This window comes from Heloderma suspectum, chromosome 2 (genome assembly GCF_057233095.1).
Source record: "Heloderma suspectum isolate Gila_16-S chromosome 2, 16-S_ref, whole genome shotgun sequence".
Lineage (NCBI taxonomy): Eukaryota > Metazoa > Chordata > Lepidosauria > Squamata > Helodermatidae > Heloderma > Heloderma suspectum.
In genome coordinates this window covers 381,169,163-381,186,816 of record NC_139459.1, presented here as the reverse complement: position 1 = coordinate 381,186,816, position 17,654 = coordinate 381,169,163, and the positions used below count along the sequence as shown (strand labels likewise).

General features: G+C 47.2%; 1 protein-coding gene across 1 annotated transcript in view; it reads left to right on the top strand.

Moving 5' to 3' along the window:
* Window positions 1-17,062, top strand: part of LOC146356365 (vomeronasal type-2 receptor 26-like) — a 50,039-nt gene extending 32,977 nt beyond the window's left edge. The window contains exons 7-9 of the mRNA XM_084830074.1: window positions 1,676-1,748; window positions 1,945-2,978; window positions 17,033-17,062. Coding sequence (XP_084686200.1) covers window positions 1,676-1,748; window positions 1,945-2,978; window positions 17,033-17,062 — 1,137 coding nt within the window. The remainder of the gene's footprint in view (window positions 1-1,675; window positions 1,749-1,944; window positions 2,979-17,032) is intronic.
* Window positions 17,063-17,654: the final 592 nt, after the last annotated feature.

Below are 17,654 nucleotides of genomic sequence, written 5' to 3'. Positions count from 1 at the left end.
GCAATACTGTAGTAGGCATTAGTTTACCACACTCCCACCTCTAGAGCTCAAAAATGCAAAGTCTCCATCAGATTTATCAAGTTAAGTTCCACGTACACCCATTAACAGATGTTTATAGAAAATCTTCAGTAGTTCCTGACCACTAGAGTTTCAGATCTCATCCAATGAGCAACAGCCCAGTGGAAAAATATCCTCCATGTACATGGAAATTTGACTGCCTTCAGATTTGAATCCTACACCTATATGAGGATTAAAATCTCCACATATTAGAAGATCAGTGCCAGGGTAGCATAATAAGATAGTTTCCAGAAGACTGACTAGACTATTCCGTAATGACAGCTCTGCTGGAGGAATGTAAAGATTTCTACAAATAATCTTTCTGCCCTTCCTGTTGTGAATAATCAAAGTCCGGATGTATTGACATATTTTACTGCTGCTCTTTGTTGCTCTGTTTTATGTCTGTTCATTCATTCTCAAACAAATATTTTATTGGATATGACTAAAAGCCATTACCAACACCAGAGCTGAAGACATGATGCAACAACAACAGAAACCATGATTCAAGTTAATATATCACCTGCACAGGTTACTGCAATAGCTTTCAGAGTGACTGCAAAAAATATGTGTTGAAGCAGTAGCAAACAAGGCTGTTTTATATGTAATATAAGGATTGTGATGGCACAGGAACTGGTTTCATGGTTGCTGTTTTATTGCTGCTGTTTGTAATTTCTATTATTCTAGGACTGTATTATAGTTTACTTTGATATTATACCTTGCATCTTTCTCTACAGTGTCTTCAGACATGTATATAAAAGGTGGGATATGCTGGTTAAAACAAACACACAAACCAAAGAGGTTTCCCTGCCATGGTGTTGAGTAAAAATATTGCAAAAAAACCCAAAAACAAATCCACCTCACTCTAGGGAGACACTGAACAGAGGCCTGAGGTCATTTCGAGTCACTAGGACTACAGAGTCTGTTGGGTCCTTTCAAAACGCTATGATTCATTTCCAGAGAGACAAATGCATATTTTTTTCTTTGTGCTGCTTCTCTTTTTTGCTAGACCATGCCTCATTCCAGGTGCGTCAAGAGCTGCCGCCCCGGATATGCCAAAGCGATTCAGGAAGGAAAGCCACCTTGCTGCTATGCTTGTGCTCCATGTGCGGAAGGGACAATCTCCATTCAAGAAGGTGGGTGACCTCAGAGGTGTGGGCCTTCTCTTGGGCAAATGTTTACATCAGCCTAATACTTTCCCCTGTTGTTGTTGTTCAGTCGTTCAGTCGTGTCCGACTCTCCATGACCCCATGGACCATAGCACGCCAGGCCTTCCTGTCCTAATACTTTCCCCTACTCTGTTTTAATTCTCCCTTCTATTCATTTAAAACCATTTAACAAAACCTTCCATGAATGTGTAAGATAAGAAGGCTTTATGAAGGATCCCTACACTGTGTAGGAAGCTTAAGGGGAGTTTGTTGGAATTAGCCATTTGCTATCACTTAGCCTAACATACCCCACAGGGATATGCTGAAGATAAAAATAGGATAACACAGAGACTCTCCTGAACAATGTTTGGCTTGTCACACTTGGTAATTCATAGTTGAACAACACAGGAAGCTGCCTTTATTCCAAGTCATCCAAAAAATCTCTCAAGCTCAGTATTGACTATTTTACACAGGCTGGCATCAGCTCTCAGATCCAGGTTTCCTGCCCCAATGACCTTAGATCCTTCTTTGGTGATGAGGCCATGGGTAGAACCTACTGATCAAAAAGCAGGTCCTCTACCAGGGAAGTTCTCTCTCTCTCTCTCTCTCTCCGCCCTCAATTACACATTGTTGTTTCCTGACCTCTTCCATGCTCCCATCTCTCTTCCGAATGGAATAGAACACAGCAGGTTCTGGATGTATGACTGATATTAATGACACTGAGGTCCCCCCTTCTTTTCAGATGCAGACCATTGCACCAAGTGTCCAGAAGATCAACATCCAAACAAGGCCCATGATCAATGTGTCCCCAAAGATATAACTTTCCTCTCCTATAAAGAACGCTTGGGGATCATCCTGGCTTCCTTTGCACTATTCTTGTCTTTAATCACAGCCTTTGTGTTAGGAATCTTCATTAAATACTTAGAAACACCAATAGTCAAAGCCAACAACCGGAACCTCTCCTACATTCTCCTTGTCTCCCTCCTGCTTTCCTTTTGGTCCTCCTTCCTGTTTATTGGCTATCCAAGGAAAGTGACCTGCCTTCTCCGACAAACAGCCTTCAGCATCATCTTCTCAGTGGCTGTCGCATCTGTGTTAGCCAAAACGATCACCGTGATGCTGGCCTTTCTGTCCACAAAGCCAGGGAACAAGGTGAAGAGATGGCTGGGGAAGAGTCTTGCCAACTCCATTGTAATTTCTTGTTCCAGTGTCCAAGTTGTCATCTGCTCCATCTGGCTGGGCATCTCTCCACCCTTCCCTGATTCTGACATGCACTCCCAGCCTGGGCAGATTACCCTGGAATGCAATGAAGGGTCTGTCACCATGTTTTATACTGCTCTTGGCTACATGGGCTTCCTGGCTGCCATCTGCTTGATGGTGGCTTTCCTAGCTAGAAATCTGCCTGGGGCCTTCAATGAAGCAAAGTTGATCACCTTCAGTATGCTAGTCTTTTGCACTGTTTGGGTCTCCTTTGTGCCCACCTACCTGAGCACGAAGGGGAAATACATGGTAGGCGTGCAGGTCTTCTCTATCTTGTCCTCAAGTGCTGGGTTACTGGGCTTCATCTTTCTTCCCAAGTGCTACATTATTGTATTGAGGCCAGATCTGAATAGAAAGGAGCATCTCTTCCTGAAAACTAAAGATGGCATCTTATCAGGGTTAGAGATGAGGAAGAATTCCACCCCCACTACAGTCTGGATAAAAATCACGTGTTCTGATGGAGGCAAAAGAATTATGGAACAGATCCGGGGCCTGTTGCTTTCCCGTGGGTTGCAGGTAGTTCCAAAAATAGAGGGAGGCCTTCCATGCAAGGAGGGGGAACCCTGGAAAAAATATTTATATTAACCTTCTGGCATCACATCCTTCTAGCAATTGTTCACTTACCTTTTCAAAACTAGGACTCATGGATGCACTTTTGCGACCAGTGGGTACCTTTTAAAATTGTAAATAAAAACTATGGATTAGGAATTGGTGGGGAAGTTGTGCCCCTCCAAATGTTTTGGCTGGCAACTCCCATCATTCCCCACCAGTGGTGATACTGGCCAGTGCTGATGGGTGTTGTAAATGTAAACATCTGGAGGGCCAGGAGTTGCCCACCCCTGGATTAGGAGGGCACCAAGAGTGGTCTTGAATGAGGGACCCGAGTGGCAGTGTCCAAGCACCTCCCTGCTCGTGCCTGCCTGGAGCCATTCAAGGGGAGGGAACTGGTGGGCTGGTCTCACCTATGTTGCAGCATCACCAACATTGCAGAGGGGCAGAGAGCCTCACTCCAGCCTCCAGCCCAGCAGGGATCAGGAGGCACAAGAAGCCAACAGGGTCTCTCTATTTACTCTTGCCTGGCTGACAAGGCTGAGCAGATTTGCAGATGGAGTTTCTGATCCTTCTGCTTGATCACCTCAGGGACCAGCCATTTTGCTCAGGACCACCAGACCATCTTCTACTATACTCCCCTCATCACTGAGTGACAATCAGATGCATTATTGAAATACATGTCTTCATTTGGAGACTGGGAGGAAGGTGGGAAAAGATCCCCTCAGGCCCCTGATCCAGTTAGACTGTCCCTCCCTTCCCCCACAGGAATTCCTGTCATCAACCACCCTGCAAGATATGGCATTTTTAATATTGTTTTCAGTGTTTTCCATGGATGTATTGTTGTCTTACGTGTAGGCCACTTTGCTAGGTGCTTACCCTGAAAGGCGGTATACAGATAATTGTTAAGCATGAATACATTTCTCAAAAAGAAACAATCCTTTGGTTTAATCCTGTTCCTGATTAAAACAGAGATGCTACAAGACTTGCTCTTGCAGACAGCAAATGCCAAGCAACAACTTCAACCTTCATATGTTCATTGTACTGTGGTGTAGGCTATTCAGGAATGCCATATAGATCTCTGAAGATGATTTGGACATCATTCAAATGAAAAGAACAAAGAACAAAAACATTTGTATGTCACTCCTGAATATTCCCCCCATCTGAAATAATCCAGACACCCACTCGCTTGTGTTATGCACAACCCTCAAGAACCAAAGAACACCACAGACTGACACACTGACATTATGTCCTCACTTAGAAGAAACATCATCTTTTTTTTCCCAGTAGAAAAAAAAAATCCAGCCAGAGATATTTGCAATACATAAATACATTTCTCCAAAGGGAATAATCCTTCTGTATGATTCTGTTCCTGATCAAAACAGAGATGCTACATCTCTTGCTCTTTCAGACAGCAAATTCCAAGCAACAACCACAACCTTCATATGTTCATTGCAATATGTGGTAGGCCATTGAGGAATGCCATGTAGATCTCTGATGATGATATGAAATCTTGTCAACTAGAATTCATTTAAAAATAAAAACAGTTCATGGTGCATTTGTCTCCCACACTACTCTGAGATCATCCAGACAAACACTTGTTTTTGTTACGCGCAACCCAAGGAATAATTTTTTATCATTTTCATTATCATTAATGGGAACTACAGACCAGTCAGTCTGACATCAGTGCCTGGGAAAATTCTGGAGCAGATCAGAAAGCAATCCATCTGGAAGCACCTTGACAACAATGCCGTGATTACTCGAAGCCAACATGGATTTGTCAAAAACAAGTCCTGCCAGACAAATCTGATCTCATTTTTTGATCAAGTCACCTCCCTTGTAGACTGTGGGAATGCTGTAGACATCATATACCTCAACTTCAGCAAAGCTTTCGACAAAGTGCCCCATGATATCCTGATGAGCAAACTAGCTCAAAGTGGGCTAGATGAAACAACGATCCGGTGGATCCACAGTTGGCTACAGAATCGGACTCAAAGAGTGCTTATCAATGGGACCTTCCCAAACTGGGGAGAGGTAACGAGTGGGGTACCGCAGGGCTCAGTCCTGGGCCCAGTGCTCTTCAACATTTGTATTAATGACTTGGAGGAGGAGGTGCAGGGAATGCTGATCAAATTTGCAGATGACACCAAATTGGGAGGGATAGCTAATACTTTGGAAGACAGAAACAAAATTCAAAGTGTTCTGGATAGACTGGAGCGCTGGGCAGAAAACAGCAGAATGACATTTAATAGGGATAAATGCCAAGTTCTGCACCTAGGGAAAAGAAGCCAAATGCACAGTTACAAGATGGGGGATACGTGGCTCAACCACACTACAAGCGAGAAGGATCTTGGAATTGTTGTTGATCACAAGCTGAATATGAGCCAACAATGTGATGTGGCTGCAAAAAAGGCAAATACTATTTTGGGCTGCATTCATAGAAGCATCGCTTCCAAATCCCGGGAAGTACTAGTTCCCCTCTCCTCAGCACTGGTTAGGCCTCATCTGGAGTATTGTGTCCAGTTCTGGGCACCACACTTGAAGAAGGATGCAGAAAAACTGGAGAGGGTTCAGAGGAGGGCAACAAAGATGATCAGTGGACTGGAAACAAATCCCTATGAAGAGAGACTGAAAGAACTGGGCATGTTTAGCCTTGAGAAGAGAAGACTGATGGGAGATATGATAGCACTCTTCAAGTACTTGAAAGGTTGTCACAGAGAAGAAGGCCAGGATCTCTTCTTGATCATCCCAGAGTGCAGGACACGGAATAATGGGCTCAAGTTACAGGAAGCCAGATTCCGGCTGAACATCAGGAAAAACCTCCTGACTGTAAGAGCAATACGACAATGGAACCAATTACCTGGGGAGGTGGTTGGCTCTCCCACACTGGACGAGGCTGGACAGCCATTTGTCAGGGATGCTCTGACTTGTATTCCTGCACTGAGCAGGGGGTTGGACTCGATGGCCTTGTAGGCCCTGTCCAACCCTACTATTCTATGATTCTATGATTCTATGATTACCCAAAAGACACATGACTGACTGACACATTGATCCCATGCCCTAACTTAGAAGAAACATTTTCCCATTTTCTGTTTTTAAAAATCTGTCCTAATCTTCCATCATAGGGGAGATGCTCCAGCCCCTTGACCATTTTAGTTGCCCTTTTCTGACCTTTTTCTAGTTTCATCATATCTTTTTTTAGGTGCGGTGACAAGAACTGCGCCCAGTATTCTACATGTGGTCACACACCATCAAGTTGTGTAAGGGCACTATGATATTGGCAATTTTTATTCTCAAACAATGGAGAGGGGGGGAAGAGGTCCCGTCAAAGGACTAGGAGTGATGACTGTGGGTGGTTCATGATCTACAGCATGGTTCACTATAGAGAGCTACAACCCACAGTTTCAAAATGAAAAGTAATCATCAGAGAGTGATTTTTGCCTTATTCTAGGGATGCACGAAAGTCACTTACCGTTTCGGGGAACTGCTTCGTGGTGGGGGGGGAGGCGCTCTATCCCTCCCCCCGGAATCCTCGACGGGGGGGGAGGCGCTCGCCCCAGAATCCTGCCTGGCCGGATTCACTCCGTGGGGATTCTGAGGAGCCGCTGGCTGGCTGTGCCCACTGCCGGACATGCAGCCACTGGGCAGCAGGGACGCAACTGGCAGTGGCATAGCCGCCGCCATTTCTGTCCCTGTATTTTACCGTGATAGGCTACGTAAATATTTACGTGCCCTATCACGGCAAAGGAAAAAAAAAAAAAGGCGTACGCAAATAGCGGCGGCTACAGTGGTTGCCATTTGCACTCATTTTTTTTCTGCCGTTTTAGCCTACGTAAATATTTATATAAGGTATTATGGCCAAAAAAAAGGGGAACGCAAATAGTGTAGTGGGCTCTATTTGCATTGCTTTACTTTTCGCCGTTCTAGCCTACATAAATATTTTGCAGGGATGCAAAAGGCCTGCAGGCCACAAGGCCGCCATTCACAAATGGCCGCCATTCACAAACGGTTTTTTGTGAACCACCCAGAGAGCTTCGGATATTGGGCGGTATAGAAATAAATAAATAAATAAATAAAATCACCTTGGACAGCAGCAGGTAAGTGCTGCATTTCATGCGCCTTTGCATACGCGTTTCCCCCCCCCCGAGCCCTCCACGGCCAGAAATCTGGCTGTGGATGGCTCTGGGCTGGGCTGGGCCTCGCCAGCTGCTCTGCGGAGCTGCCGCAGAGCACAGCTGGGCATGGAGGATTCCAGGGGGGAGGAACAGATCGCCTCCCCCCCCTGTCGAAGATTCCAGAGAGAAGGACGGAATGCCTCCCCCCCCCCACCATCAACATAATCCGCGGAAAGGTAAGTGACTTTTGTACATCCCTAGTTGTGGGTAGGGATGTACGAAAGTGACTTACCTTTTTGCGGATTATGTTTATGGTTAGGGATGTATGAAAGTTCTGCCACGAATCTCAGGGAGGCCGAATGCCAGCGCATTCGGCCCCCCGAAATTGGTGGCGGAACAGCCCGCCCCCCCCCCCAGGACGGGACTTACCTTGGGCGGATCTTCCTGGCGGCAGCGGCTCCGGCGGCGGTTCGGCGGCGGTGGCTGTGGCGGCCGGTCTTCCAACTGGCTACCACTGCCACTATTTCCAGTTAAAAAAAAGCAAAAAACAAAAAAAGTGATAGGCTACGTAACGATTTATGTAGCCTATCACGGCTAGATTTTTTTAAAAACACCGTGATAGGCTACGTAAATGTTCACGTAGCCTATCACAGCTGACTAAAAAAATAACAAAAACGCACGTACGCAAATGGCGGCGGCCATGGCTGCCGCCATTTGCGTTCCTCATTTTGGCATGTCTTAGTCTACGTAAACATTTACATAGACGAAAATGGCAAAAATAAGGGGAACGCAAATAGCGTAGATGCTACTCTATTTGCGTTCCCCTTATTTTCACCGTCTTAGTCTAAATAAATGTTATGAGAGCCAGTGTAGTGTAGTGGTGAGAGTGACGGACTGGGAGCCGGGAGATCCGGGTTCTAGTCCCCACTTGGCCATGGAAGCTCACTGGGTGACTTTGGGCCAGTCACAGACTCTCAGCCCAACCTACCTCACAGGGTTGTTGTTGTAAGGATACAACGGTGAGGAGGAGGATAATGTAAGCCGCCTTGAGTTCCTTGCGAGAGGGAGAAAGGCGGGGTATAAATGCAATAAATAAATAAATAAATGTTTACGTAGACTAAGACGTGCCAAAATAAGGAACGCAAATGGCGGCGGCCATGGCCCCCGCCATTTGCATACGCATGTTTTGTTTTTTAAATCAGCAGTGATAGGCTATGTAAACATTTACGTAGCCTTTCACGGCGGACTGGAGGGATGCAACTGGCGGCTGCTATGGCCGCCGCCATTTGCGTCCCTGCTAGCCAGCGGCCGGATGTCCGACTGCTGGCGGAGCCGGGCAGCGGCTCCGCAGAATCACTGCAAAGCACAGCCAGCCGGCAGGATTTCGGGATAGAGGAACGGAGCACCTTCCCCCCCGGTGAGGATTCTGGGGGGAGGGACGTAATGCCTCCCCCCTAGCATCAACATAATCCACGAAACGGTAAGTGACTTTCGTATATCCCTATTTATGGTTGGGGGGAGGCGTTCCGTCCCTCCCCCCGGAAGGACGGGGACACTCTGTTCCTCCCCCCCCCCCAGAATCCTGGCTGGCCGGCTCCACTCCGCAGGGATTCTGCGGAGCCGCTGGCTGGCTCCTCCAGCAGCTGGACATCCGGTCGCTGGCTAGCAGGGACGCAAATGGCGGCGGCTGTAGCCGCCACCGTTTGCGTCCCTGCAGTCAGCCGTGATAGGCTACGTAAATGTTTAGGTAGCCTATCATGGCTGATTTAAAAAACAACAACAACGCACGTACGCAAATGGCGGCGGCCATGGCATGGCCGCCGCCATTTGCACTCTTTATTTTGGCACATCTTAGTCTATGTAAATATTTACATAGACTAAGACGGCGAAAATAAGGGGAACCAAATAGCATAGCGTCTACGCTATTTGCGTTTCCCTTATTTTCGCCGTCTTACTCTACGTAAATGTTTACGTAGACTAAGACGTGCCAAAATAAGGAATGCATATGGTGGTGGCCATGGCTGCCGCCATTTACGTGCATGCATTTTTTAAAAAAAATCAGCCGTTACAGGCTACGTAAATCTTTTCGTAGCCTATCACGTTTTTTGGATTTTTTTTTTTTTAACTGGAAACGGCGGTGGCGGCGGCAGCCAGTCGGAAGACCTGCCGCTGCAGCCGCCACCGCCGAACCACTGCCGGAGCCACCACCGGAGCCACCACCAGCAGAAAATCCGCCCAATGTAAGTCCCATCCTGGGCGGTGGGGGGGGGGGGTGAGCCATTCAGCCACCAATTTCGGGGGGCCGAATTCGCTGGCATCTGGCCTCCCCAAGATCCGTGGCAGAACTTTTGTACATCCCTACTGTTTTCTGCCCAGCGCTCCAGTCTATCCAGAACACTTTGAATTTTGTGTCTGTCTTCCAAAGTATCCCGCCCAATTTTTTGTAATCTGCAAATTTGATCAGCATTCCCTGCAACTCCTCCTCCAAATCATTCATAAAAATGTTGAAGAGCACTGGGCCCAGGACTGAGCCCTGCGGTACCCCACTCGTTACCTCTCCCCAGTTTGAGAAGGTCCCATTGAGAAGCACTCTTTGAGTCCGATTCTGTAGCCAACTGTGGATCCACATGATCGTTGTTTCATCTAGCCCACTTCGAGCAAGTTTGCTCATCAGGATATCATGGGGCACTTTGTCGAAAGCTTTGCTGAAGTCGAGGTATATGTTGTCTACAGCATTCCCACAGTCCACAAGGGAGGTGACTTGATCAAAAAATGAGATCAGATTTCTCTGGGAGGACTTGTTCTTGACAAATCCATGTTGAATTTGAGTAATCTTTGCATTGTTTTCAAGGTGCTCACAGATATATTGCTTTATGATCTGCTCCAGAATTTTCCCAGGGATTGATGTCAGACTGACTGGTCTGTAGTTCCCAGGTTCCTCCTTTTTACCCCTTTTGATGATAGGGACAACATTAGCCCTCTTCCAGTCATCTGGCATTTCCCCCGTCCTTCATGATTTCTCAAAAAGAATAGACAGCGGTTCTGAGAGTTCTTCTGCCAGTTCCTTTATTACCCTACGATGCAGTTCATCTGGCCCTGGAGATTTGTACTCCTTCCAAGTAATGATGTTTTCCTTGACCATATGCCTATCCATCTCAAGCTGCAATCCTGCCCCTTCAGCCTGTACTTTGTCTTTGCCAGTGGGGTTATAGACCCTCTTTTGGGAGAAGACTGAGCCAAAGTAGGAATTGGGCACCTCTGCCTTTTCCTTGTCATCTGTTATCATTTTGCCATCCTTATTTAATAGTTGAGCAACCATTTCTTTCCTCTGTCTTTTACTGTGCACATAGCTGAAGAAAGCCTTTTTGTTGTTTTTCGCATCCCTTGCTAACCTCAGCTTGTTCTCAGCTTTAGCCTTCCTGACGCCATCCCTGCAATTCTGTGCTACCTGCCTGTACTGTTCCTTCGTTGCTTGGCCTTCTTTCCACTTCCTATATGTGTCCTTTTTTGTTTTCAGGTCATCTTTAAGCTTTTTGTGAAGCCATATTGGCGTCTTCTGTTGTCTTCCCCTTTTTCTTCTTGTTGGAATGGTTTGTAATTGTGCCTTGAGAATTTCCTTTTTTAAAAGCTCCCACCCATCTTGGACTCCTTTTCTCGTTAGAGTCGCTTGCCATGGGACCTTCCTGATCATTGTTCTGAATTTATTAAAATCAACTAGGGATGTATGAATCCCTTACCTTGCTCCCCTGAGGGGCATCCGTGGTGGGTGGGAAGTGCACCATCCCTCCCCCCGGAATCCTGCCCGGCCAGCTCCACTCCACGGCCAAGCCGCGGAGCTGCCAGCTGGCTCCGGCCGCCCGCAGCCGGACTTCCGGCTGCTGGGCAGCCCTGCAGGGATGCAAATGGCAGCTGTCGTAGCTGCCGCCATTTGCGCCCCTGTATTGAGCCGTGATATCATGGCAGGGGAAAAAAAAACCCAGCGTACCTGAATGGCAGTTGTTGTTGTTGTTGTTGTTTAGTCGTTCAGTCGTGTCCGACTCTTCGTGACCCCATGGACCATAGCACGCCAGGCCTTCCTGTCCTGCGCTCTCTCCCGGAGCGTGCTCAAGTTCATATTCATTGCATCCGTGATGCTATCTAGCCATCTCATCCTCTGCCGTCCCCTTCTCCTTTTGCCTTCAGTCTTTCCCAGCATCAGGGTCTTTTCCAGGGAGTTTTCTCTTCGCATTAGGTGGCCAAAGTATTGGAGCTTCAGCTTCAGGATCTGTCCTTCCAATGAGCACTCAGGGTTGATTTCCTTTAGGATGGACTGATTTGACCTCCTTGCAGTCCAGGGCACTCGTAAGAGTCTTCTCCAGCACCACAGTTCGAAAGCATCAATTCTTCGGCGCTCAGCCTTCCTTATAGTCCAGCTCTCACAGCCATACATTACTACTGGGAAAACCATAGCTTTGATTAGACGGACCTTTGTCAGCAAGGTGATGTCTCTGCTTCTTACTATGCTGTCTAGGTTGGCCATAGCTTTCCTCCCAAGGAGCAAGCGTCTTTTAATTTCATGGGGTTTTTTCTCCCCTCTGCCATGATAGACTACGTAAATAATTACGTAGCCTATCACAGCTTCCACAGGGATGCAAATGACGTCCCTGCGTTAGCCGTGATAGGCTATGTAAGTATTTGTGTAGCCTATCACAGCTATTGAGATGAGGAAGCGAATGGCGGCCACAGGATGGCTGCCATTCGCAAAGCAGCGCGGGTGGGAGCAGGTAAGTGCTCTGTTTTGCGCGCCTTTCATGGGGTGGGGGCAGTGGGGACTTCATCTCGTGTGCCTTTTGTGGGTTGGGGGGGCGGGGGCTTCATTCCGCAATGGATTTTGGGGGGGGCGAATTCACTGGCATTTGGCCTCACTGAGATCCGTCGTGGAATTCTCTGACATCCCTAAAATCACCTTTCCTAAAATCCAGGGTACGCGTTTGACTACACTTGGCTTTTGCTCCCCTTAGATCCAAGAACTGAAGTACAACATGGTCGCTTTCCCCCAGAGTTCCTGTAACTGCTACTTTCTCCACTAAGTCATCTCTGTGGGTTAGGATCAAGTCAAGGATAGCCGATCCTCTAGTTCCTTCCTCTGCTTTCTGTAGGAGGAAATTATCTGCCACACAAGTCAGGAATTTCCTGGAGGGGCCATGTTTTGCAGAATTTGTCTCCCAACAAATATCGGGGAAATTGAAGTCCCCCATTACTACTACATCATGCTTCCTTAAAACATTGGCTATTTGCTTTTCAAAAGTTTCATCCTCGTCTTCTCCTTGATTGGGTGGCCGGTAGTAGACTCTGACCACCAGGTTCCTTTTATTCTTTGCTTCATTTATTTTGATCCAGATGCTCTCGATTGGGCTACCAAGCTCATCCTCCTGTATTTCTCTGTAGAGATATGTATTTTTCACATACAGTGTAACCCCACCTCCTTTTCTGTTCCTCCAGTTCTTTTTGAACAAGTTATATCCTTCAATTGCTGTATTCCAGTCATGAGAGTCATCCCACCAAGTCTCAGTTATACCTATCAAGTCATAATTTCCCTCTTGTATTAAGAGTTCAAGTTCATTCTGCTTGTTTCCCATACTCTGGGCATTAGCATATAGACATTGAAGACCATGTGCTTCATAGTCTGGCTTTCTTCCTACATGTTTCTGAAGATTATTACTGGGCACTATTGGAGCTGTTCTCTCCGTTGCGGTGCATGTCCCTATGTCCATTGTTACCCCGAACTTTACATCTCCCTTCCCCGTAGGATTCAGTCTAAAGCCCTCCTGATGAAGTTCTTCATGCTGTGGCCAAACACATTTTTCCCAGCCTTTGTGAGGTGCAAGTCGTCCCTTGCCAACAGCCCATCTTCCAGGAAGGATAGTCCGTAGTCCCAGAATCCAAATCTCTCTTGTCAGCACCACCTTCGTAGCCAGCCATTTCTAGGGATGGTGGAGAATTTCTCCCCGAATCTTTGGGGGGCCGGGTGCCAACGCATTCAGCCCCCCGAAATTGGCGGTGAAATTCTCCGCCACCCCCCCGCCACCCCCTGGGATGGGACTTACCTTTGACGAATGTCCCTCCCGGCGGCGGGTCCCGGCGGCGGTTCGGCGGGTCTTCGTCAGGTGTGGGGGCGGCAGCCAGTCTTTCGACCGGCTGCCGCCACCGCCATTACAAGGAAAGTAAAAAAAAAAAAAACGCTCCCGTGATAGGCTACATAACGATTAACATAGCCTATCACAGCTAGATCTCCAAAGTCAGCCGTGATAGGCTACAATAATCATTATGTAGCCTATCACGGGTGACTTTGAAAAAAAAAAAAAGCTCGTACACAAATGGCGGCCCCCATAGGGCACCGCCATTTGCGTTCCTTATTTGGTCCCTGTAGTCTACGTAAAGATTTACTTAGACCACAGTGAAAATAAGGGCAACACTATTTGCGTCGCCCTTATTTTCGCTGTAGTCTACGTAAATCTTTACGTAGACTACAGGGACCAAATAAGGAACGCAAATGGCGGCGCCCCATGGGCGCCACCATTTGCATACTCACTTTTTTTTTTCAAAGTCACCCGTGATAGGCTACGTAATGATTTACGTAGCCTATCACAGCTGACTTTGGAAATCTAGCTGTGATAAGCTGTGTAAATCGTTATGTAGCCTATCACGGGGTTTTTTGTTTTTTGTTTACTTTTTATTTCACGGCCAGGGAGATGGGGTGCTTCTCCCCGGCCTGAATTTCGGGCGATCAAGGTGGGGCGCCTCCCCCCCGGCCTGAATTTCGGCCGGGCAAGGTGGGGCGCCTCCCCCCCGGCCTGAATTTCGGGGGGAGAAGCGAAGCGCCTCCCCCCCACCACGAAGCAAGCTGCGGGACAAGGTAAGTCCCTTTCGTACATCCCTAGGCATTCCCCCTGGAGTATTTTTCGTTCCCTTTCTATCCCTCTTCTAACTACTGGAAGGATGGATGAGAAAACGATCTGGGCCCCAAAGTTCTTGAGTTTCCTTCCCAAAGCTTCAAAGTCTGATGTGATTTCTTCATAGCTCTGCTTGTCAGTAACATTTGTTCCCACATGGATGAGAAGATAGGGATACCTGTCAGTGGGCTTTATGAGTGCAGGCAACCTTTCAGTCACGTCTCTAATCCGTCCTCCCAGGGACAACATACCTGGTGAGTCCACGGGTCTTCGCGACATACTTGGGTCTCGATCCCACGCAGCAAGGAGCCTCCCACTACTACCACTCTTCTCTTCTTGTTGTTGTAGGCCTGGGTTTCATTGCCTCTGTTTGACTCTTGCTCACTTTCATGTAGGTTCCCCTGTAATTCTTCCTCTGCAGGCTCTCCTCCAGTCTCATCCTCAAGTACCTGGAATTGTTTCCACAGCTCCACTGCTTCCACTAGTGCAGAGTGGCATCTAGTTCTTCTTCTCCTAACTGTCACCCTTTTCCAAGGAGTATCCTCTACTCCATTTTCCTCACCTCAGCATTTCCCACTTCTGCCTCAGCTTGCTGTTGCTCTTCAAGCTTCTGGTCTTCACTTTGCTGCTGTAGCTCCCCCATTCTGTCTGAGAACTCTTTGTGTTCTCTAATTCCCCAGAGGGTCGACAGTCACCGCTCCAGTCCACTTACTTTTTCTTCCAGCAGCGTGATCAACATGCACTTGTTGCAGGTGTAGGCCATGTTGTTCTCAGGTAAGAAAACAAACATTGCACACACCTTGCAGGTCACCACCACTGGAGAGTCTTGTCCTTCCATTGCCTCTTCTCCCTTTTTGTGTCTAGCTTTGTGATTGTTCTAGACTAGCCTGTGCCTGCTCCTCTACTCAGTAGAGGTTAAAAGCAGAGTCCCACTGGTATGGAAGTCCATGTTACAAGACAAATAAATGAAAAAAAAAAGTTTGTTAAAAAAAAATGTTAGGGGCCTCCCCCTTGACCTCCCCTGCCCAACTCCCCTGGCCAACTCTTTTTTGCTCCCCCTGTTCACTCGCTCTGGTCACTCGCTTTCTGGGAGCTTACTTGCTTCTGTAGCCCCTGGACCAGCTGGAGCAGCTTGCTCTGCTATGCTCTGCTCCTGCTATTGGGAATGTTCAGGTAAGTAATTTAAAAGAATATTTACATCAGCAATAAATACATACATACTTACATACATATTAAAGAACTTTCTAATACAAAATTTATCTGTACAATATCTTCCTCCCAAAAGGAGGTGGCCATTGGGCATTTCCAAAACAAATGAATAAAAGAAGCACTGACTGCATTACACTTCTGACAATTAGCCAAATTTGACAAGCCTTAATTTAAGAGATGCTGAAGCGTCCAATAGAGCTGAAACAAGAGCTTTTGCTGTATAGGGCGTAACCGAAGATCCATTGAAATGTCTGATACAGACACCAAAACCGCAGTCCACTGATTAAGCAAAATTGGACGTTCCAATTCCCTGTTCCATTCCTGCGATAAACCACTTGTGCCATATTGATTCAGTGATAATAAATGTTTATAAACATGAATCGTAGGGCGATACATCTGATCAGCTTCAATACATTTTTCCAATAGTGAAGGAGACTCCGAAGGAGTAAGAGCAGCAGGACCAAATCTACATACCAACATATGTTTTAATTGCAAGTACTGTTATTCCACTGAAGCTGGCAAATCAAATTGAGCTCGCAGGGTTGAAAATACCAAAAATTCATAATCAATCCACACTAACTGACCTTAAGTAAAGATCACCTTATCAGTCCAGGTCTGCCATAAAAACATTTTCTTGCCAGTTCTTAAATCCGGATTTCCCCATCAACTCCATTTAGCAAGGGAAAATGGATCAAACTGTAATTGACATGACATTACATGCCAAACTTCCCTAACTGCCAAAATTGTAGGAGGAGCTCTGTCTACTTTGATATGCCATGAACCTAATGCCATCCATTTAAAGAGAGGCTCCAGACAAGAAGGTAAGATCTGTATAAGATCACAAGCTCACAAGACAAAAAAGATACCTGTAACGTGTCAAAGAAAGCTAAACTAAGTCTGTTGTCATGCACATTAACCTCAATAAAAAGCTTCAAAATTTAATCACCTCATTTAGACATATAAAGATTTAAAGTAGAAATGCTATAGTATCTTTGGGATTCTTAGATTAGAAAGTTAATTGGTAGTAAGCATAGTTTTGAGGCATTTTATAGCATCCAGAATGTATATAAAAGAGACGCAGAACATGCAACAGTGTCCACTCTGCCTTAGGATCAGCTTCCTTTGATGTGTTGCCTGTACAATCAACCTGGAAAGCTTGATTTGTTTATCACTGAGAAAGGGCAAATGCTGCCATTTGCGTGGCTTCCTTTGCCGTGATAGGCTATGTAAATACTTACGTAGTCTATCACGGCAGCCCGGGCGGACACAAATGGCGGCTGGTATGGCGGCCGCCATTTGAGTTCACAGCAGCCGGCCGAGAGACCAGCTGCTGCCACCACTGCCACTGCCACTGCCGGTGGTGGCAGCACCAGATAAGCTTCCGCCCCAGATAAGCTTCGTCCCGGGGGGGGGGGATTCCTTGGGGGGGCAGTGGGGAGGCCGTTCCACCATGGGTTTTGGAGGCTCACTGCATTCGGCCTCACTGAAATCCGTGGCAGAATTCTCACCATCCCTACTTGCAAGCCACTTTGACCAGCCCGCCTTCCCTTTCTTTGCTCTCCCCACCATCCTCCTGTTCCTGCTCTCTCCCAGTGCCTCATAGTAGCAGCTTGAGGAGTCCCAGCTGTTTCCACTGAGGTGTCACTTTTCTCCCACAGCTGTGGTGTGCTTCCCTCATCAGCTTGGGCCCTCCACAGGCATTGCTCCACTTTAACTGGATACTCAGACCCAGCTCCCTCCTCCCCCTTTGCCTGGGTGTTTTTAGGAACAGAAGGAGCAGGACTTGACCCAGTGAGTCCTGATGGGCTGTTACAAGAACACAGACCATTCTGGATGTAGGACCAATGTTAATGATGCTGCAGTCACCCTCTTTCTTTTCAGATGCAGACCACTGCTGCAAATGTCCAGAACATCAGCATCCAAACAAGGCCCGTGATGAATGTATCCCCAAGGAGATGACCTTCCTCTCCCATGGAGAACCGTTGGGGATCATCCTGGCTTCATTTGCAGAATTCTTGTCTTTAATCACAGCCTTTGTGTTAGGAACCTTCATTAAATACCTAGACTCACCAATAGTCAAAGCCAACAACCGGGACCTCTCCTATGTTCTCCTCCTCTCCCTCCTGCTTTCCTTGTGGTCCTCCATTCTGTTCATTGGCTGCCCAAGGAAAGTGACTTGCCTTCTCCGACAAACATCCTTCAGCATCATCTTCTCAGTGGCTGTTGCATCTGTGTTGGCCAAAACGATAACTGTGGTGCTGGTCTTCCTGGTAGGGATGGGGAAGAATTTCTCCCCAAAACTTTGGGAGGCCGAGTGCCAACGCATTCGCCCCCCCGAAATCAGCAGTCAAATTCTCCACCACCACCCTGCCACCCCCCGCCGGGAT